We start from the raw sequence: 23883 nt of genomic DNA on the forward strand, positions 1-23883 counted from the left end.
GACATATACCAACAGGGATAACCTTTTTATCACTATGAAGCTTTTATTTTCTTGTCCAATTTTTTTTTTTTTTTTTTTGCGAACATCGCACATGTAATGTTAACACCCTCTGCAGCATACGTTAGTGCCATTGCGAGGGGCATTTTTTTTTTTTCTTCTTAAATCGAACCATTTAAAATTACGCTCAGAGAAGAAAACGAAATTTTGTCAAAATCGCGCTTTTCTCGTAATGTGCCACACCCTTCCGCGTTGTGCTATTTACAGAGGGAAAGGCAGACACACTTGCGTAGCAAATATGCGCTTACCAACGGTTTGCATACCTGAAAACGCGGGGAAAATTTTCCTCAAAAATGTGTGCACGCTGGTAGAGGTGTGAGAAACAAGTATGTACGTTGCTCGCCCAGGCGCCAAATATTACATACGTGCGTGCTATGCGCGTAGTATGCTCGTGCTATAAGTGTACTATCTGCCCCTTCCACTCATTTATACACAGCGCGGGCGAATTGTTCACGTACATACGTGCGCACGCACTTAACTAGAAATTTCCTCCCTACGCATACATTTGTATGCTGCACTTATTTGCGTATGCACCCCCCAGTGGCTTGCTGGACGGGAATTATCACCCCCTGTCGGTGCGAGAGTCCGAATTGGTTGCCATTTTTTTCTCCCCCGCGCTTCCCAATTTTTGTTCTTACAACTTTTTTTCCCAGAGGGGGACCAGTGCGCGCACGTGTATAAGTAAATGGGCGAACAGGTTAGCGAAAAGTTTAGCGGCAAAATAGGCAAACAAGCGGCGATCAAACAAATGAATAGATAAAAAGATAAACGCGCGGACGCACGAACAGGTCGCCACTCCGAACGGCACCACTAAAGGGAAGGCGCAAAGGGGCACGATGGTTGCAACTTAGAACAGAAGAGCGAACCTCTCCGCGCTTCAAAGGGGTGAAATTTGTGAGCTGCCCGTGCGGCACCATCTGTGCAACTGGGCAAACTTCTCAATCTGGGCAGACTGCTCAAACTGGGCGAACTTCTCAATCTGGGCAAGCTGCTCAATCTGGGCAATCTGCCCAAAGTGATGCTTTACGCTTTTGTAACCGAATGCAGAGTTCGCTTCTTTTGTGATTAAGCCGGCGAAGGGGGAGCCACTGCACGAGCGGACACCCCCCCCGGCGCACGTGGGTGTGTGCATGCGTATACGTACGTACGTACGTGCGCAAGCATATGTACGCATGTGCACACGTGTACTCGTTTACCTACGCGTGAGCACCCGTCGCGCGGGAATCTTGTTGAGTGAGGCGAATTGGCAGGCTTGCGTGCGACGCGCGCCAAGGGGGCGAAGCAGTTCGAGTCGGACCACCAATTTGGGCAGCGGCTTAGAGCGGCGCTTAGAGCGGCGCTTTGGACAGCGGCTTAGAGTGGCGATTTGAACAGCGGCTTAGAATCGCAGCTCTGAAACGCAGCGCAGAATCGCCACCTGCAGCCGCGCCCACTGGAACCACCCCTCCCTCCCAAATCGCCGGAAAAATGTTTCAGAAATTCCTGTCGGACATCCTGAACAAAGTGCTGGGGAACTTCATCTACGGGATAAATGACGAGCAGTTCGGGATAAGCGACCTGCTGAGCGGAAAGCTGGAGCTAACGAACATCCACCTTAAGCAGTCCATTGTGGATCTGATTGACATCCCCTGTAGGTTAAACTTTGGGTGCATTGGGTATTTCAAAATTAATTTGCCCCTTTTCTATTTCATGAAGAACCCCATCAATGTGTACATAGAAGATGTGATCCTAGTGCTGTCAACCATCCCGCCAAAATATTTCGACGACAAATTGTACAAGGAGAAATACATAGAAAATAAAAAAAACTCATTGCTATCGTCAGAGTACAGAGCGATTGTCTGCTCCATCGAAGGGGGGGTCATCTGGCAAATGCTGCTCTCCGCAATTAATAATATAAACATTTCAGTGAAAAATGTACACATACGGATAGAAGATTTCACGAGCAACCCTTCCACTTGTTTTTCCTTTGGAGTCAGCGTCGAGGAATTGTTCCTAAGCTTACCAAAAGATGGCTTGCCCTTCAAGAGGGACGGCTATTACACCAAAAAAAATGAACTTGTTAATAACACCATGATAAATATGATAACGATTAAAAAATTGGGCTTCTACATGGACTACCTGGACATGAAAAAAATTATGAACAAAAAGTACCACACACAATGGGATAATTTATACATGAACGATTTTAGCTCCTTCGATGTTGGCTCCCACCAGGGGAAAGAACACACCATGACAAGGGGGAAAAGAAAAAAAAGGAAAAAAAAGGGTCACAAAAAGGGGGGGAAACACCCAAATAATGCTACACACAAACGCAGAGACAAAGGGGAACACATGAAGAAAGTGAAAAATATCAAATCGAATGAGGAAAACTTGAAGGACTTCCAAAATATTATTAAAAGTGTTAAGAACAGCTTCTCAGAAACGAGGAGGAACGAATTGGATGTAAAAAGTATGAGCAAATTTAATCAAAAAATTCACCAAATTAATGAACAAATATTACGAAACGATCGGGAGGATCTTAAAAAATCGACTGGTGGTCCCATTATTGAGGGAAGCCTGACAGACACCAATGGTGATCACGCTGGTAACTGCTTGGGGAAGAAGGATGGGAAGTGCTCCCTATCTATTAGCAACTTTTACAACTTTAACCTTTTCTCCAAAAGGGAGGAAAAAATACTGCCAGTTATGCACAACCTAGGCATCGACAATGACGTCAGCTGGGTTGCCTGCATCACCAAATTTGCAGAGAGTCTAGAAAATCCAGTTCTCAAAGGGAAGAAAAACGAAATGATCAACCGGAAACGGAAAAGGGACGACTTCGTCTTACATGGCGAAGAGAGGAAGAATCAACAGGTGAATATCCACTCCCCAGTCAAGCACCCATCAGGGGATGCCAAGGAGGAAGGCCCAAACTACCTCAACAAAGCGGTGTCCTTTTTCTCCCTAAACTCGTTCACCAACGTTATTAATAAAACGTTGATAAGTCGAGGCGGCAACAAAGGCAGTGATGACGTGGTGAGCCCCGCCAAGGAGCACATCCTCAGCGATGGGTACTTCACCACCAAGGAGAATGGCTCCGACCAAGAGTCCGTCGGTGGGAATGGCCACCCGGGTAGGGACCCCTCAAATGGTGGTGATTCCCCTTTGAGAGATGTGAAGAAGCAGAAGAGGTACGTACGTGTGCAAAATAGGAGAACAGCTGGCGGAGCGAACAAGTACCACGATGTGGTAGACGATTGTAAGGAAATTCCAGACGGGGGGGAAAGCTCCCCCTTTTTCGCAAATCGAGAGAGTACAGCCTATCTCAACTTTGCGAGTGACCCGGAAAGGACAACCAGCAGGGGAAAGCGCGGTGGAATGAAGAGACTCGGAAGTAGACAGCGCAACAACCAACCGCTCGTCGCATCCGAATCAGAATCGCAATTCGAGAAGGAGGAAAAATTCACAAAGTATGTAAAAAAAAACGAAATAAAAGAAAAAATACGAACGAGAAAAAGAAAAAAAATACAATCAGTGTACCTAATGTACGAGAAAACATACAAAATAAGCAAAGACAAATTGAACACTTTTTACCTCTTTTTACAACTTATAAAAAATATAAAACATGAGTATATAATAAATCCGAATTGCTTTGAAGGGTATGGTGAAATTTATCTCAGCTTGATTCCTACTGACCATGGGCGGCTCCCCTTTGCCCGCTGCTTCTCCAGCTGGGGCATACAAAGGAGAAGCGAAAAGGAGTTCGAAGAGTGCCTGCCCAAGCTAAGCGTCTTCATCACCTTGAAGAATATAAAAATAATTTTTTCCGATAAGCAAATTTTAAATTTCGTCAAGTGGATAAACCTAAATTTTATAACGTACGCTGTTTGGAAGGCGGGAATTCTCTCCCAGTTTGAGAAGGCAAAGGCGGACCATGAAGACGAAATTGCCTACATAAACAAGTGGGTTTTGAAGCTCCTAGACACGCACACCTCCAAGGAGGAGAAGCTCGATGCAGAGAGATTCTGCGAGCAGTTCGAAAATGAGCACTCCATAAATATTATTAACTTGCTGAGGAGTAAGGCCTTCTGCAAGCTGCAGGAGTTCAGGAAGGAGGTGGAGTTGCGGGGCGGCACCACGGGGGAGGACCCAAAGGACCTTCCAAACAGGGGTGACAACGTGGGGGAGGCGCGCATCCGCTCCAACACTGATGAAGGGGAGAGGGGCGATGGAACGGAGAAGAGCGGTCGAACGGATAAGGCCGCCCCATATTGCGGCCAAACAGCCAGCGGCGCAGACGATACGGATAACCAACTGAAGCAAGTGGCCAACGAGAGCATTCACGTGCTGAAACTTTTAATGAAAAATCAAAAGGTGTACAATAAAATTAAAAACTCCTTCCGGGAAAAAATATTCACCATAGACATTTGCATAGACATCTGCATCATTAACAGCACCTGCCTGCTGACGGTCGAAACGAGTAACCGAGTAAACACCAGAACGGTGAACTTCGTCAAAACGTACGCCCTCCTCATGCAGTGCATTCATTATCATAACCAAATATCAAACACACACGAATTGAAAAACTCCATAGATTTGGAGCTCTACCCCCTGACGTTACTCCTCGTGGTTAAAAATTTAGACAACAAGTACATCAAGCCGGACATAAACGTTCTGTACATTCTGACCAATGCAGGTAAGAAGGACAATTACGAAAGTTACCACAAGAAATTTCTCTTCAACGTGAATAATTTCGAGTTTTTAAAAAAGTACAACATATTGAAGAGGGATAACAACCGTAATGATGATTACCCAAAATCGAGGGATCAAAGTGAGACCTTAAACTTTGGGAGCTTAAGACAGAAGCTCAAATTTTTGGTGGAAGATAACTTTTTCTTTTTCCCAAAAAGGGAGAGTAACATCTACTGCAGTGAGTTAAATAATATCGTCCTGTCCGATCCGTCCATTTACCTCAGATATGATAATCAGTCCTACACCATTTTGGAGAAGCCAGACCATAGACTCTTTTTGCATAACTGCGCCGATTCGATATTTAATATAAACGGAGAAATCGTTAACTCCTTTATTGATGACTATTTTCACTTTTCGGACGTCAGGGAAGTTCTCTCCAAGAAGAAACAAGAAACGGTCTCTTTTAAGAAGAAGGAATATTTTTTACAACTGGGCGCTAGGTACTGTAACGATATTTTAGACAACTACACTACGCACACGAATCTTTTTCTTGATGTGGAACTTGAGAAGGTACTCTCCTTTGTCATTACCAAATCTGGAAAGGCGTCGGAGGTGCAAGGCTACAGCTTGAATTTGAATCCCGTCAAAATTGTTACGCAGTTAACGCAGCGAATGGCATCTTACGATGAGGCGGCTACCAACAAAAATGTGTATGACTCCTTCTTCGTGCAGTTTGATGGGATAAAGGTCAGACGGATTTTAAACTGGGACCACGCGGCTAGGAATTATAAAACATACTTGGATGAGAACTTTATCAGGCCCTACCGCAATTTATTTCATGCGAAGGGTAAAGTTTACTTTGCGGGGGAGAAGGGCGCCCGGGACAAATTTTCCTTCAACCTGAATGGGGCGAACCGTGTAGGTGGTAATTCCCACAGGGGAAACCACGCAGATGGCAATTCCCACAGGGGAAGTACCCCCGCATCGGATGGAGAAGCAGGAGGAAGTGATACCAGCAGCCAGTGCCACACTTCCCAAAGCAGCAACAATGAGCAGAGACCCCCCCCTGATTGCGCACAACACAACGACGGTAGTGATGACAACCAGTACAACTACACTGATGAAAAAAAAAAATCCGAAATTTTTAACTTAAAAAGAAATGAAAACCACCCCGATAGTGAATATCCCTCTCTTGAAAATTACAAACAGAGGAGTAACAAATTTTTAAGATCCACCAGCTGTCCAGCGGTCAAAAACGGGAAGAATGCTTCCATGGCGCGGGCTCACCTGGATGGGGAAAAGAGCAACCTCAAAGGAGCGTCCTACGACGTTAGCAACCTCAAAGGGACCTACTGTATGGACAAAAGGTACAGCGCCTTTTTTTTTAAAACGTGTGCAAATGAGTACCAAGAGGAGGAGGAAATTCTGGAGAACCGCAGCTTCCTCGACATGTACAAAAAATCGTGGAACGACGCCGCGCAGGGGGATAAAGACATGCAAAAAGGATACTCCTACTGTAACGAAGAAAGGGTAAACTACGACAAGTGCGACGATAAAGCCTCCAATTATGTTTTCTCCATGAGCGAAAAGGCCTCCTGCACCGTCCACCTGTGCCACTTAAAATTTAATCCGACGTTCCCCATGTTTATTATGAAGCTTAACGAAGAAAATCTGTATATCAATATTTGCGATTACGACATGGAGTTTTTTTTTCTCATCTTCTCCTACATTTATGGGCACTACAACACACAACAGATGGAAAATAAAAAAAGAAATATTTTTTTCCTAAAAAAGAAAATTAAGTCCATGTGCAAATTGAACCAAAAATATTATAAGGCCTATACCAATGTGCACAAGGACAATATGGTGGCTCCTTTGCTTGGAAAATCTGGTGCCGGGTCGGTGCACCTCAAGCGAAGGCACCCTAGCAGAGGGAAGGAGACACACGAAATGGCCGCAAAGACCGCAAAGACCGCAAAGACCGCAAAGACCGCAAAGACCGCAAAGACCGCAAAGACCGCAAAGACCGCAAAGACCGCAAAGACCGCAAAGGCCGCAAACAGTCCTGCCGCGCCTTCTATCCCCAGTGAAAAAGCTAAAAGGAGAAGGAAAAAGCTCAAAGCGGGGAAGTCCGACCAGAGGGACGCCACCATGGATGGCGAAAAGAAGAAAAAAAAAAAAAGAAGCGACAAAAGTGATACATGTGACAAAGGTGACAAAAGTGGCAATTGTGACAAAGGTGGATACCCACTTCGGAAAAAAAAGTCAACCGTCTTCAAATTTCCGCCTTATAGGAAGGGCCGAACGGCGGACGTGTTAAGAAGCCCCAGTAAGGGACCCCCCCTTGCGGGCAAATATGGCCGACACAGGAGGGACACCCTCGTCGGGTACCTAAGTGATAGCCACGTGAGAACCACACAGGAGTTGTCCATCTCGGAATTGAGAGCCGATTTGGCTGGGATTTTTGGCCAAGGTGGGTATCATGGCGGGTTGGAGAAACACTGTAACTATTTCGTTACAGAAGCGCGCATGGGAAAAGGAGATCCCCATTTGGGGGGCAGCATCGGCGAAAAGGGCATCAACCTGGGGGACGCAGAGGGGAAGACCAAAGGGACGACCAAATGTGACCAAGCGGGTGTGCAAAAGGGAAGCCAATTGGGAGGCTCCTTCACAATGTTAAGTGAACAATCGGACGCGTCCTCCCTCTTGTGGAATGGCAAAAATATGACCGAGGTGAGGAGTTACCGCGACAGTGGCGCCTCTTCTCCCATCGAGGAGGAGAACCCAGGGGAGGGGGAAAAAGGCGAATTGGAAAAGGTTAAAAGAAAGAGGCATAAAAAGTGGGAAAAAAAGCGGGAACAAAAGTGGGAAAAAAAGTGGGAAGCTAACCAGGTGGAACGAACGGACCACCCCTGCAACGGTGAGGACCTCCGCACAGACGTCTCGTCAGACGACTCCTGGGTGGACCTGCTCGAAAACTACGACAGTGACGAATCGCTAGATGACAATGAAAAAACAAAAGTGAAGAAAATGCTAATCGATATAGAGAACATTAAAAAAAGGCTAGCGCATAACAATTTCAGCATTACGTGCAGCTTTTCCCTCTCTATCAAAAAAATATTTATCCGCTTCTGGAAAAGGAAGAGCCCCCTAAAGAGAAGAAACAAATCCAACGGGTTTAGGAGTCTTAACACATTTCAGTTAGCAGAAAATGGAGACAACTCGGAGAATAAAGTTTCTTCCATCTTGGGTAGGGGAAAAAATAGGGCCAAACTGACTAGTACCCCGGATGAACACATAACCGTCGAAGGGGAAGGAGACACGCTTCACAATTTGACCAGCACGTTAAGAGAACACGAAATGAACGCCTTCCAAAGGAAAGACAGAAGCAACGTCACGATGGAGGAACCCAAAGATGACCTATTTTGCAACAAAAACTTCATCGCACTTAACGAAAATATGCAAAAAAACATGTTCAACAGTATGCAGTATGCCATTCCGCTGTGCACCTTCATTTTTTCTGATATATTTTTTGTTGCAAAAGTGGAGAAAAATAACTTCACCTACATTTTATACTCTATGAATGGGGTGGACGTGCGGGACGAGACGAACATCACGCTGCTCAGCATGAGCTCCATTTATCACAGCGACTTGAAGGTTGTCGACCGTAGTGGGTTAGGCGACGACAGGGCGGAGTGCATCTACGGGGGGAAGTCTCGCAGCGGGGAGAAGTTCCCAAATGGGGAGAGGCTTCCTAATGGGGAGAGGCCCCCCCGTTCCGGGAAACCACGCAAGCTGCTGAAAGGGGCGAGCGGGGCCAGGGGGGACCCCCCGAAGAGCAGCGACATGATCGAAACGGAGGACACCTTTCTGGACTACTCCATAAGCAACATCGATTTGCCGGACCTCGAAAAGACGCACCTGGTGCTGCTCTACTTTGGCTACCTATTCAAGAACAACCACACCTTCAAATTTATATTAAACAGGACAAAGGTGAAGATATTTTGGGAAATCGTTGATGAGTTCCTAACGTGGGTTCTAAGCGTTAATGAGTTGCTGCCCCAGATGAACACAATTGACGAGGGCATCCACCGAAAACTTGACGAAAGTGAAGACGTCCATTTGGACTACCTGCAAAAGGTCCAACACATAAACTACGACGTTCTCTCCATTAAGCATAGCAACACAATTGTCTCTGGGAAAGGCACCTACAAAATTGCGGTGGACAGTTTGGTTAACCGATACAGTGTTATGTTCCAGTGCAACGAAATGGGGAGCAGCCCCAATGGGGAGGTAACCTACACCGACGCGGGGGATGACCCAACAGAGAAATACTACCTCATAACAGACGACAAATCGATATGTTGCGACCAGTACAACACAATCATCATTGAAAATCAGGAGGGCATTAACACCACTTTGAAGGAAATCCTATTTCACGAAAACTACTTTTTTAATTATACCTTTAACAAAATAAATAAAAAAAAAAACGTCGAAAAGATTTTAACTTCCGACAGTGTAAAGGGTGATCTCCACAGAGGGAAGCAATTTCCCCACAGTGGGTCCCACTCTATGATGCGAGGCAGTAGCTCCAAATGGTCCCCCACAAATGAGCAGCTACTACTACCGCAGAAGAATTACCCCGTTGACTGTCACGCTGATAGTACGCAAAGAGGAAGCATACCATTTGGCCATTGGGACCAACTAAACAGCTGCCAGAATTGCCTCCACTCAAAAAATCTAAACTACACTGCCTACACAAAGGAAGTTTGTAAAAGCAAAGCATATCCCTACGTGCATGTAGACATCGAAATTAATTATTTCGAATTTTGGGTAGCTTTAGACCCTGTTAGGGTTCCGCAGAAAAGGAAAAATTCCTACCTGCTGAGCGAGGAGGCCATTAAGGCATATCCCAACGGAGGGAAAAAAATGAAAAGGAGACAAACGAGGAAGACAAGTGCGGCCGATAAAGCGAACGAATGGAAAAAAAAAACGATTAGCAGCCGCAGGAGGAAGGAAGCTGCCCGGGGGAAAAAAAAACGCAAGGGGAGCGATCCCCACAATCGTTACGAGCTGGAGGGGGGCGGATCCCCCCCCTATGGAGAATACCCATGTGGAGAGTACCCCGATGGGGAACACCCCAATGACAAACGTGAGAACCATCAAGGGGGGGAGAGAAAAACGGGCGGGTTCAAATTTCGCGAAAAAATGAAGTGGTGCAAAGGCGCCAACATCGACAAGCCCTACGTTTTGGCCACGAAGGGGTGCCTCAAGTCTGTGATTTTTTTTTTGCTCTACAAGGAGAGTTTAGAAGCGGGGGGGAAGGAAAGGGAAGCCGCGCGGGGCCGTAACGGTGGTGATGATTTCGGTGGTGGTGGCAACCGCGGTGGTGGTGACGATTCCTCTTCGCAGGCACCCTGGCTAGGGGACACCCCCAGCAGGGAGTTCGCCCGAAGGAGCCAAACGATCAGCAACAACTCGAGCAACCCGGAAAGGAAAGATAACCCCAATGAGCAAATGGAGGCACTAAAAATCCGAGTGATGGACGCGCTGGGCCATTCCAATTTGAACAAAGTACTAGACGCAAACGACTTCGTGAGAAGCAGATTCATGCAGCTGATTAGCCAAATGTCATCATACCTCCCCTGCATCCTAAATATGAATATATTTCTCTCCCAAATTACGAGTGCAATCAGCAGACCAGTCACAAAAAGCCCCTTCCTCAGGGCCTACATCGACTGGAACAACGTACCGTACAATAACATCCTCCTACAGCCATGCAGAGTGAACCTAAATTTCGAAATGAAAATTTCAAGCCCAGAAATATTGATAGAAAGATGTTTAGGAATAAATAAAATAACGAGTATAAAAATTGCACAGAAGGATAGCCTACTAGTGCAAAACGAAGTGGAAGGGATAGACGTCAACTGCTCCTTCGAACCCATCATTCTGAATGTAGATTCTAACGCGCTAACGCTACTCAACCAGCTATGCAACATAGTATTTGACTTTTCAACCTACTTCATAGAGTTGTGCTCATCAAAGGAGAAGGAAGAGGAAGAGGACTTCCTCCTAAGAGTTACATCCACGAACGATCATTTTTTCAACCAATCAACTGAGCTAATGCTCAGTGATAGCTTCTATTTCAATGTGATGGATACTTCCACAAGTGCCATGTCTAGTGAGTATTCGCTGAGTGACTCGGAGGTACCCCTTTCGAATCGCCACCAGTTGGAAGAAGAAATCCGCTCCTTCAAGAAAGACGAACTGAGCAGATTATTCGTCAGCTTTTGTCTCTCCCCTAGAGGTGAAATTCACTCTAATCGATTCCGTCGAGTGAAATCCGCTGGAGGGGGTAACCCCAAAGGGGTAAAAACCTTTCGAACCATAAAAAGTGTCATAGCTAGCCAAAATGAAAAGAATCGATTTGACCTACCGGACGGTGAACACCTATTTAGACACAACTCGGGGAAGCACATCGTAAAAAAGGATGACGCGAACTTCCCGCAGAGGGATTCTCACGAAAGGGCTAAGAGTCAGGTGGATTACCCGTTAGACTCCAACACACTCAACATGCTGATGATGAATTTTGTGGAAAATATCAAAATGAACTGCAACGTCAATTTCGATGTGATCATTTTGCAAGTGTGGGACTCGAACACGGCCTACAATAGGTGCTCTCTAAATTTCGTCATCGAGTATTTTGCCTTCCATTTGTACTCCCTAAACGTTTATGAGCAGGGTGGGGTAAGCGGCGGAGGAAGCGGCGGAGGAAGCGGCGGAGTAGCGGGAGGGGCGGATTCCCAGTTGCTGGATGACCGAGGGGACCTCTCCCCCGGGAGAAGTGGAAAGGGTGGCATGACGACGCACTGCCTGGGGGACGAAATGAGTTTCGAAGGGGACATCCCCTTGGGCAGCAGCGTGGAGGTCTCTCCCTACGGTTTAGGCAAAATTGGCAGAGGGAAGAATGCCCAGTTGGACGGGGCATCATATGGGGAGCTGTACTCACGTGAGAACTCGCACAGAGCGTGGGGGAGAAGTGGCGAAACGGCGTCAGCTTCCACCCCGCCTGAGTTGAAACGCCCAAATGAGAACAAAAGTGAAATATACCTGTGTAGCAAAACTGATGAGCAGAGTGACCATCGGAGGGGGAGCAACATGACCAGGGTGATGGACGACATCGCCAATGCTATGAGCGCACAGGGGGGGGAAGCTCCCCCAGATGGAGCCACAGAAAACCATTTGAAAAAGGACTTGCCGAACTGGAACGGGTGCAGAGAAGAAGCGGGAGCGACTCCCAGCAGGGGGGAACACAAGGGGTGGAGAAAATTATTCGATAGGAGTAACTTCGCAAAGAACATCGAGCAGTTCAACGTGGAAGTAAAGAAAATATTCCAGAGGGTATTTCTAAAGAAAAAGGAAACGGAAGTGGATCACATGGGCCCAGTGGACCGACTAGACCGACTGAACCGCCCCAACCCTATGGAGAGCGCCGCAAAGCACACCTCCCCGAAATTAAAAAACGAAAATAAAAAATACCAAAACGGAAATGAAATCTTCATGAACAACGAGTACATATTTACAGACATACACAATTACAAGGAAAATAAAAAGAGCAAAAATGTGGAGTGCAAAGTAGAATTTCTGGTGTACTGTGAAAATTTCAACAAGAAGGAAAATTCCTACCAAACATTTGTCGAACCTGTGCGCGTAGAAATTATAGCCGTGAAAAAGGACCTAACGTCTCCCATACATTTGTACTATTACTTCTCCTGGCTGAACATCAACTTCAATTTTAACTTTCTGGATAATATCCTCTCCCTCTGCTGCAGTGTCATTTTTTCCATCATAACGCAGAGGACGCGGCTGCTGCTGGGGAGGCACATAAACGAGATAGACAAGAAGAGGAACATGAAGAAACTTCCCCAGGGGGGAAAAAACGATAAAAATGAAGAAGTCTCTTCCAAAAATGTGCATACAAATAATGTGATGTACCAAAAAGAATATGAAGACAATAACACGGAGAAGAAAAACGTCAGCGAAATGGATGACACGCACACATCCATGTGTTGGCTAAAGTGCTACGACGTCATGCATGATGAGCAGTATGAGGATGTTCCTCTGCTGACAAATGATCATATCCTCTTCAGGTACAACCGATTTGACGTCCTAAATAGTGTAAATCGATCCCTAGACACGTACATCTTTGGAGAGTTCATTTTGGAAAAGCTCCTAAGAAATTACCAGTACTCCTGCCAGTACCCAGGGGATTATCTAGCCAAATATGAAAACGAATTTAATGTGGATAAGACCAATTCCGCCTCGGAGCAGATGCTTCACATTAAATTGTTTAACTACATTAAGAGGAAGAAGAGACTCGAAATGAATAACATTTGCAAGATTAATAATCTGCTTGGTCAGCCTATTGCCATATGCACCATACAGGAGAAGAACGATTTGTGCTACGAGGACGGGGAGGGTCTCCATTCGGAGGTAGGCAGGAACTCCTTCGGGGGGGTACACCATGGCGATGATAAGCAGAGCATCCTCCTGTCCACCATCGATAGGCTATCAAAGAAGAAGTTCATGAGAAGTGCACTTAACCGACACGCCGCTTTGCCAAAGGAGGGGGTGGCAACCAAGCGAAGAAGCAGGAATGATCGCTCACCAGATGAAGAAAAAAACGATTCCTCTTCCGAGCAGAATTACATAAACGGGGAGCACTCAGACACGTCCACCACGCACAGCAGCAATGCACTCAAGTACCAGTGGAAAATTATAAGCAATAACGAATCGCTCGATTTGCCCACGCACGAAAATGGAAAGGTGAAATTTTTTCTAATCAGATTTAGGCTACTTAATTATATCTATGACATCCCATCAAGCATACTCAACACGGGTAGCGAAAATGAGGACATCATCCGGCTGGTCATTCCGGAGAGGAGACTACCTCCAAATATAAACGCACAGGTGGAGGAAGAGCTATACAATGAGCAGCTCCTAGAAATGGAAAACTTATCCATTGAGAGCAATTACCATACTGTATATCCCTCCAACTACACCTCGAAGAGGTATACTAACACAAATAAAGAAGAGGTGTGGAAGCCTGCGAACATTCCACAACCACGCAATCATTTGTTTATCTTTTTCCGAACAAGTAGCCGAATCAGTCATGAGGAAAAACAAGAATATGACTTCTTCCTTTCATCCATCGTGGCTGTAAAGAACAACACGGATTTCCCCCTCTATGTGTTCAAATCGGTACCGGGAAATTCAAACCGGAGTGGCATTTTTAAAGAATACTTTCACAAGTACAATACGGTGCCGTCCCCCCCACCAACGTACACGCTAAAAATTGACAAAAAAATTGAAAAGTTCATCCAACATAGTGTAGAAGAAAATAACACCCTCAGTGAGGAGAGGACTAAAAAAAAAAAAAAAAAGACAATTAACAGTACTGATGTACGGAGCAGTTGGACACACACGAACGAGCAGAATGGCCCCTACCATCAAAGTGCAAATAGCAAAGAGAAAGCCATTAACTACATTCAACATAAGTCCTACTTATATGGAAGGAAGTGCATTAAGAATATATTCCCACTAATGAAACTGTCCTCCGTGGAGCATTACATCTCGGGGGACATCAAATTCAGCTCCTTAGCACCTCTGAAATATAAGAGGAAGAAAAAAAAAAGAGGAAAAAAAAGCAAGCAGAAGCATGAATTGCAGAAGCGATTTATCAAAAAAAAGATTAAAGAAATATACATGAAGAGGGTTTTTAAAAAGACCAGACGTAAAAGGATTAGCAAGTATGAACATGGTCTTCTCTCGCGCGAAAAGGTTGGGGACTTTTCCGGGCAAGCCAATCCGTACAGAAATATTATGTCCATAAATGACTCGTTTTTCAGTTTCGCCAAGAGGTCTTCCCGAGCTTCCTCCTCCGCCGCTTCGTCCTCTTCCTCTGCCGCTTCCTCATCCTCCTCTTTGACGTCCCCCCCCCTGGGCATAGCTAAAAAAACGGCGTCCACATCGCTCAGCATGACGGACCTCTCCAACATCACCGTGTCGTCGCTCTCCAATTCGATCTTCTCCATGGAAAGCACGCCAAGCAACAGTTCCGCGTATGAAACCTCCTTGTACGATTATGATAAGGACAATTTTGAGGAGCAGGCACAGCTTAATGAGTACTTTAAGAAGGAGCAAACGAATGCGCAAGGCGGGTTGGATCTCATAAAAATAGGGAGCAATAGTAATAAACTAATCCCCATACCGCTGTACTGGCTAGTTGCAGAAAATGCATTCATATGGCTCTCAATACAGAATGAAAAAATACACCAACAGGATTTATATGACTTTTTGAATGACCCTCGGAATGCAGATTACATGTGCGCAAAGGGGACGCTCGATAATATGCTAAACTACCACTCTCCTTTCTTTGCAGACACAGCGAAGGTATTCAAGCCGTCCATAATTAGGCTAAGAAATCACCTGCTAAAAGAAAATAACGTTTTATCAAAAGAGGGGAATAAAAATAGGCAAAATATGTCCAGTACTTACAATTTAAATTACATGAATTTGAAGGAGGTCTACTTCACGTCCACCATCGTCAGCGTGTACAATCCCAATTACGTTTTACATAAGAAGGACGCTCATAATTTTTTCCAAATAAGCATCGATCACGCCCTGATGATTAATAATGGGCTTCCTAGAACCATGTGTCTCACCTATGAGGTGTTCAAACCAAAGTCCTCTAAGAGTTTGAAAAAGAGCACTAGCACGTATACCACTTTCCCATCTGTGGAGCGCTCCAATACGCAGAAGACCTCCGTTGGTAGTGAGCAGTCCCTTTCTGTGGGCGACTCCTACGTTAGAAGACCCGATGAGAGTGCCTGCGACCGATGCTGCCGCGGTGAGGAGTTCCCCTCGAGTGAGCAACTCCATTCCAGTGAGCGACTCTCCCCAAGTGACGCCGATCAAACGGCCCAAACGGATGTGCATAATACAAGTCAAGAGCGCTGTAACATGGATGGTTTGCAGGATGGCAATGTAGACACCTCTCCAATTGAGGTGGAGAGTTTTACTGAGCAATACCCACATGATAAAGGCAGCAAAAGCGAGCAGAAGAGGGAAGACCCCAAAAGAAGCATCCTCTTTTTTGAAAACCTGAAGGAGAAAAAAACGAACCTGACGCGAATCACACACAGTGGAGAAATGATCCAGATGAAGGACAAAGAAATTTTGCTCAAAGAAGTTAATAATGATAAAAATGTGTTCATATATAAAAATAAAAAAAAGGAAAACAGCCAAAATGGGGAAAATGCAAACGGGAAAATATACATGGAAGAAACCAATTTCATCGTTACTATAAAAAAAGAAGGCAGTAAGAACATACACGAAATTAGGATTAACCCGGGGCAAAGTATAAAGCTGCCTTTCGTTCCTCACAATATAAACATCTCCTTTGATGGGTACAATTCGAGGAGTATATCCATTAACTACCCTCATAAGAAGGGGCGGGAGAAAATAATCCTCGAGAAGGAGGCGAATGACGACATGGCGTCGTTCTTCTCGCTTGACTATGCGGAGGAAGAGTTCCCCAACCAGGGGGCCACTGTGGGGAGCTCCCCCGATGGGAGCAGCTCGAGCGGGGGCGACCTCGCCGAGGGTGCACTGCAGGTCGGTGGCGGCTCCCACCACAACGGTGCCTCTCACCACAACGGAGACTCTCACCGCAACGGCGCCGCAAACCACGGGAACTACTCCAGTCGGAGCCTGGCGGACGACCCCTCGCGGAGGGAGGACCTCTACACACACGCGCGCACGGTGGCCCTCGGCGAAATAAAGGACTACGCAAAATATGCAGACCTGAACAACGTGAAGTGGAAGAATGAGCCGCTCGAGCAGAAGCGAGAAAATTATAAATCGTCCAAATTTGAGGAGGGACAAAAACAGCTAACCATATGGGCCATATTCAACGAATTCTACGAAACAGGCAAAAACAGATACCAAGACATCTCCTTGGAAAAAATTCACCACGGAACATATTCCGTGTCATGTACATTTTTCGTCTCCGCTTGTGTAATTAACCGATTGAACTACCCCATTACGTTAAAAAGGATAAACAATGATAACATGATAGTGATCGAGCCGTATGTGCGGAAGTTACTGCCCTGCGAATTTGCCATGAGGAGGAACCGAGTGGTTATATCCTATGAAACGCTCAAGGAGGTAAAAAACTGGGTCAACTACCCCCTAAAGAAATTTATGATCAGAAGGAAGAAGCTGAAAAGGACCAGAAATATAATCAAAAAGGGGAATCGCAGAATTGTTAGGAGGAGTAGTCACCTGCTGCAGAACAAACAAGTAAAATCTGAAGAGAAAGACGCTTCCCCACAGGAGGGAGAACCACAGAACAGCGGTCACCCCGTCCAGAATGACCACCCGGGGAAGGTCGAACCGGACAGTGTACACATGATAAGTAGGAGCACATCGAATCTGTTTTACCAAATGAAAAGGACAAAAGGGAACTGCTTCTTCTACGGAAGTAATATTAACAAACCGCTAGAGTCTGAAGATTTTAGGATAACAGATTTGTCCATCACTAGACTGACTTGCTCAAACAAAAATAAAAATATGCCTCAGTTGAAGTACAGCGTATACATGTCCATCGCCCCCATGCCATTCTTTAGAACCACAGTTATGGAGATCCTACCCTACATAGTTATAATAAACAACACCAAAATGAATATTGTCTTTCAGGAGTATATTAAAAATTACACCTACTTTAGGTACAGCGTTTTGGAGCCCGGGGCTTACGTGGAATTTCACCCGCAGTCTAAGAAGAAAGCCATGCTGAAAATTTGCGGCATTTTTGAAAACAGCTTCAACTACCTCATTGATGATTATTTGCAGAAGGAGCTCTACTTGGAAAATTTGGAGAAGGAGAATGAGAATGAGAATGAGAAGCTCTTGGGGGGGGGAAAGCAGGAGGACTGCGCAGGGGGGGATGATTCCAAAAGGAAATGTGACTTCGCCGCTGATTGTGAACCGCCTCCCAACTGCGAGTCGCCCGCCGAGCAGCGCCTCGCTGCTACCCCCCTGAATGACATCTCGCAGAAGCTGAGCGTCCTCGTGGACATCGAGCGGGCCAACCACCACATGCTCAAGCAGCAGTCGTCATCCTCCAAAAGCACCTGCAGCATAGGTGTGCGAAACTCCCTTGCGAAGGAAGACCCAGAGAGAGACAATCCAAATGAGACGAGGCCAAATAACATGGGGAAGAAATACAGAAAAGTGGACGCTTTTAAATTTCTCTACTGGTCGGAAGTGCTCGACCTGACCAGAGTGAGCATGATCTACTTCCGCCACCCAGTTGTATCGAATGAAAATTTTAAGAAGGAAGAAAAGAAGCTTAGAAAACTAAATCTTCTTTTGAAAAAGCATGGCAAAAATGATGTTACTTATTCGAGTATTTCCAAAGAGCTACTCAAAACAAGTAGCATACCTTATGAGTACACCTGCTGCTCAATGGAGATCTCCACCTACAAGGGGTGCAAATTTGTGCGCTTCCAAGACATCGACGTGGTGCCATTTTACCTCCTCAATCTCACCAAATACAACATCAAGCTGAGGCAGCTGGGCATATATGAGCACTCCGAGGTGTTGAGGAAGATCCCGAAGAAGAAGAAAAAATCCTTCGACGAAATATTCAAAAATTATGCATTCAATTTCTCGTTTTACAACCCCTACAAGGAGCCGAAGCTGAAGATCGGCCTGCTTTCGTCCAGCAGGAAGGGCGAACGGGGGAAAATGGAGAAGAAGGGGAGTAAAAGGGGTAGCAAGGGGGGTAGCAAAGTGGGAAACCAAAGTGGTAACCAAAGTGGTAGCCAAATCGGCATCCAGCAAGACAACCCCCGCTGCCCCCCCCGCGGCAACAACCTGCGATACGCAAACACGCTGAAGATTAACCTGAAGAACGAACTGAACTACCTCAGCCTGCTGGCCACCAACTACTTGAAGGACAACGAATATGCCAAAATTATTAACGACAAAATTTTTCACTTGAAACGATTTTCAGAACAAGTGGAAAACTTAAACGATGGAAATGTGAACGTCATCGATTTGGCTAACTCGACCAACGTCACTTTGTTAAAATTGAGACAGGGGGATGCCTTCGTGTACATTCTTTGCTCTAAGAAGACCTATAACGGGAAGACCATTTTCTCGTTCGAGAATTACGACGATATTATAAGCAACGTTTTGAATTTTAGAAATGCATCCCTCAGCCGTAAGCACAATTACAAGCTGCTCAAGTCCTTACACGTCTTCAGCAACAAGATAAAGAATGTCTACTTTAGGGGGAGGAACAAGAAGCAGGGCAAGCGCAAGAGGAGCCGCAAGGTTGGGAAGGACTCCCTCGGGGAGCAGCACTCTCCAACTGGAGAGTACACCCCCAACGAGCAGCAGGCACATGGGGGACCTGATCTGGGCAGCCCCCAAAATAGAGCACATCTGAAGAAACGGGAAAAGACAAACCGGTGGCACTTGCTGAATCTGTTTAGGAAAAGAAGCACCACACGTTCTGTTGAAAAGGGGCCGAGGGTAACCCACCTTATTAGAGATTTGTATGAAAAAAAAATGATCAACAGGGAGGAAAAAAAAAAAGATACTTTAAATTTAAACATATTTGCACATTTCATTTTTAAGGGAGTAGGGTTAAGTATCAATAATCACAACTTAGAAGAAATCCTCTACTTCTCCATGGAGTACATTTTAGTCGTATACAAACAGGTGAGTGATAAAGATCTTTTTCACCTGAACATAGGGTGGCTTCAAATAGACAATCACACGAAGAATACCGATTATAAGAATGTGCTGCTGCCAATTATAGATTTGAAGAAGAGTCATGAAGTAGACAATTCAACACAGGAGCAGCACGACCAGAGTGCCTTCCTCCCTAGTGGAGGAAGTACCTTAGAGGGGAAGACACCCACAGAGGATAGGACCACCCTTTACCGCTCCAAGAGGGGCAAATCAAGTGACATCTTCACCCATCACCTTAAGGACCAAAATGAGTTGTGCAAAACGAATTCTAGGAATATGTTAAGTCCGATGGGAATTACAAAAAATAAATCTTGCGAAGATTACTCCTATTTCGAGAAAGACAATTTGCTAATCAGTCCAAACACGAATAACCCCTTGTCTAATTCTTACAAAATGTTTATCCCCTCCTTTTTCTACGCACAACATAATTCCGTTTTGGACGTAACTATAGTGAAGCAGAAGAGAGGAAACATGAAGAACTTCCTCGAGCTGTCAGATGTAAATATTAAGCTCTCCCCCCTGAGCCTAAATGTGGACTCCTATTTTATCATCGAAATTTTGAAGATCTTGGACGAACTGTTAAAAATCTTAGATTTCGATTTGACCAATTATAATTCGCTCAACTTGGAGAAAAACATCGAATTGAGGGATGCCGATTATGACAGCCTGGAGTACAAGCAGAACATGGGCCCGGTGGAGGAGCTCATCAAGCACTACATTCTGAAGGACTACCACTTGTACGAACAAATAGCCAACTTCAAGTTTAGCGCCATGCGGAATGGGAAGCAGGAGGGGCAGCCGGGGGAGCACCAGAAGCAGCAGAAGCAGCAGAAGGAACGGACGAAGAAGCAGAGCGGAACGGGGAAGGGGAGCCGCGGCGAAACGGCGAGCAGCAACATTTTCCACGCCAACACGTTTTGCAACAAATCGGACAACGAGGTGCCCGACGTGAGGGCCTACATCAGCATGATAAATGAGTACAAAAATTGGGGGCGCCCCGGAGGTAAGGCAGCCACGGGAGGTGGCGACCGGGATGGGCAGGCTGAGCGGGGCCACCCCGCGGGGAACTCCGCAGAAAAAGCAGCAGGGAACAGCGCGGCTAATTTGTCGGGCAACTGGGCGGCTAATTTGTCGGGCAACTGGGCGGCTAATTTGTCGGGCAACTGGGCGGCTAATTTATCGGGCAACTGGGCGGCTAATTTATCGGGCAACTGGGCGGCTAATTTATCGGGCAACTGGGCAGCTACTTCATCAGGCAACCGCTCAGTTGGGGGGAAGGCCCGCCGTGAGTATGCTCCCCCCCAGGGGGCAGAACGAACGCCAACCCAGGTTGCCACCCTAAATGATGAGAAACGAAGAAACCTCAGGAGGGACTACAACTCGGAGATGTTCAACGAAAAAAGACTCAAGTACCTGCACACCTGCGAGAAGTATTACAAAAATTTGCTCAACAATAGGAAGCGCATCTTGAAGAAGATCCAAAATATTAATCTGAAAAATAACCTAATCAGTTTCGACAAAATATTTATCTCCAAATTAGAAATAAACGAAATTAAATTAATCATTAACATAAAGAATAGAAGTCTAAGCTACGATAAGAAAAGTGAAATAATGGAGTCCAACGTGATGAACGCTTTGGTTGTCCTCATAATGAACATTCCCAATATAAGTGATGCACATTTACACTTCGAAAAGGAGGTTAAAAAAAACATGTGCGGTTCGTTATACGTATTAATATTTAACGAAATAATGAATGACTATATAAACCCTGGGATGAACCAAATGTTTAATGTTCTAGGGGCTGTAGATTTTATAGGAAATCCTTTAATAATTTATAAGCATTGGAAAAAGGGCTACAATACCTTCATTAAGGATTTAAGAAAAAGCTTAGATTCTTGTTCTTTTCCTTTCCTATTTTGTATTTTACTTCTTAACATTTTGGGGCGATTTGGAAAGAGCTTACTATCAGGGATGCTCGAAGGGGTCAGTAGACTGTGTGGAAGTTGGAGCACCTGCTTCGAACGATTTTCTAGAAATGCAGATAATTTCAGCATCGTCACAAATAGCAATGTTTTGCAAAATGAAATTCTAGACCAACCATCCAACTGCGCGGAGGGCATATGCTACGGGTGCCAGTCCTTTGTAAACATCCTCACCATCAGCTGCGTCAATACCATTTATAAACCATTCATGGCCATCAAAAAGATTAAAGGCTTTCGAAAAAAGGAAAAAGACAAATGCAAGATATTCCTTTCAGTGGCAAAACTTATGCTCTATGGTTTGTTCAGCGGGTTTAGCAGCCTATTCTTCGGATTATTCAACAGCATCCTCTCCTTTTTCACCTTTTTGTTTATTGGCACATTAAATCAAATACAAACGGTAACTATGAAATCGGTCGTCAGGCCAAAAAAAATGAGCGTCATTAAGGAGTACGCCAAATTTGTCAACTACGAGTACCCCCTCTCCTTCTCTAATCATATCATTAATGAAAAAAAAAAAAAAAAAGAATTTCTGAAAAAAAACATTGTAGCTGTCATTCCGTTATACTCCTTCAAAGACAACAGCGCTAGCAGCATAAAAAGCTTCCTCTGGGTTAACAACAAAGAAGTGGGTTACTGCCAGAAGGATAAATTGCTCTGGTCCCTCTTCACCAACTGCATCATCAAAGTGGACATTCTGCTAATCCAGGTGGACCATGGCCAGGGGAAGAAAAAGCTTTCCTTATTGAGTAGAAATAAAAACAAAATAAAAAGCAAGCAGTCGAATTTTAGCGCAGGGGCTAAGGAAGATGATGACCAGCCAGTTCAATCCAAGTGGAACTTTCACACATTTTTCTATCCGCAAAAGTACAGACAGCTGGGAGACTTCAAACCGTCTTACTACATCAGGATACTCTACCGATCTGTGTATAAGGTGAAGAGATCCCACCGCAAACACAAGTTCAGGAGCTTCTCCTTCCGGAAAAAGGACGACTCCAACTACAGGCTGAAGCAGATTATGCGGAAAAACACCTACGAGAGGTACTTCAAGAAGCAGTTCAGGGATGAGCAGCTGCCCTACCACGACGCGGACCAGAGCGACAGCCCGAGGGAGGGAGGCCAACATGACCGACATAATGGTCACCACGGAGATCGCCACCATAGGGATCACCACCACGGAGATCAACACACAAACAATCACCATCGCGCTGATAACCACCGCTCCCATAACCACCGCGCCGATAACCACTGTGACCATGGCAGACGCGCCTCGCCCGCCGAACTGTGCAAGGCGCACCACAAAGCGAACAACTACTACACCAAAAAAGGGGCCAATAGACGAAGTGACGGAGAGGAAGACCCACTACACGATGGAGATAATTGCCGCGCGAGGGAAAAGAACTACCCAAGTAGTCGTCCAAGCGGTCGCCTAAGCGGTCGTCCAAGCAACCGCGCGGGAAAGGGACAAAAGCTGGGCGATCACCCCCTCCCAAGGGGTGAACAAAAGAACAGATTAAAGAAAAAAGATTTCCATCCATGCCAACATAATGATGTGCACATTGGTGAAGACTCCAGAAACATCAACAAATTGAAACATAAGAAAAAACACGCAAGGAAACATCATACACATAAAAGAAAAAAATTTTTATATATTTCAAAATTGGTTAAGTGCGAATCGAAGGAAGTTGCCCTGCACGCCTTTTCCCTCCTCCTATCCTTTTTGGTGCATAAATCCCCGTACTACTTAAAAACTGCCAATTAGACGCACGAGCAAAATTGCACAGTTTGTTGCACCCATTTGGGAGTCATCAAAATGTACAAACGCGCAGAGAAGAGAGGCTGCTCTGTGAGGACACACCACACGATGGTACCCCGCAGATATATATGTGTGTTTCCCTTAAGCGTAAAATCTGGGCCATAGCTAAGAACCAACGTGTACAAAATTGCACACAGTATTAGTGTTGCCACGTCTGGAAGTTAACGTGTGTGATTGGCTCCTTTACGTCATATTGCGCTCCATTTTGTTATGCTAAAGTTTAACCCTTCATTTGTTCCTTCTTTGTTCCGTATTTGTTTTTTGTTTTTTTTTTCCCCCATCCCGTTTGTCCCTTCCTTACACCTTTTTGTCACTAAATATTTGTTCATTTAGCAAGTGTCTTTCACCTAGCTGTGCAGCCACTTCTCCAGGTTACCCAGTTTGTTATTTTATATGATGGCCTTGTTGCTTTCTTATTAGCCATCTCGTTCGTATCAAAATGATACATTTTTTAAAAACCATTGTGAATGTTTCTTTTTTTTTCCCCCCTTTGTTAAACCCATTTGTGCATTTTGCAAAACACAATTAAGTAGTACA

General features: G+C 45.3%; 1 protein-coding gene across 1 annotated transcript, besides 16 other annotated features; it reads left to right on the forward strand.

Moving 5' to 3' along the window:
* Nucleotides 1–1524: 1524 nt before the first annotated feature.
* On the forward strand, nucleotides 1525–23292 carry PVX_083085 (hypothetical protein, conserved; the record flags this gene model as incomplete). Its single annotated transcript, XM_001614166.1, has 1 exon — nucleotides 1525–23292. The coding sequence occupies one exon, from the start codon at nucleotides 1525–1527 to the stop codon at nucleotides 23290–23292; it is 21768 nt and encodes a 7255-aa protein (XP_001614216.1).
* Nucleotides 4801–4820: a microsatellite.
* Nucleotides 5632–5657: a microsatellite.
* Nucleotides 8654–8680: a microsatellite.
* Nucleotides 8915–8935: a microsatellite.
* Nucleotides 9230–9266: a microsatellite.
* Nucleotides 9485–9532: a microsatellite.
* Nucleotides 9736–9784: a microsatellite.
* Nucleotides 9827–9891: a microsatellite.
* Nucleotides 11912–11932: a microsatellite.
* Nucleotides 12365–12421: a microsatellite.
* Nucleotides 12428–12447: a microsatellite.
* Nucleotides 13262–13300: a microsatellite.
* Nucleotides 14319–14345: a microsatellite.
* Nucleotides 18498–18542: a microsatellite.
* Nucleotides 18790–18834: a microsatellite.
* Nucleotides 18835–18854: a microsatellite.
* Nucleotides 23293–23883: the final 591 nt, after the last annotated feature.

Source organism: Plasmodium vivax, chromosome 12 (genome assembly GCF_000002415.2).
Source record: "Plasmodium vivax chromosome 12, whole genome shotgun sequence".
Classification (NCBI taxonomy): Eukaryota; Apicomplexa; class Aconoidasida; order Haemosporida; family Plasmodiidae; genus Plasmodium; species Plasmodium vivax.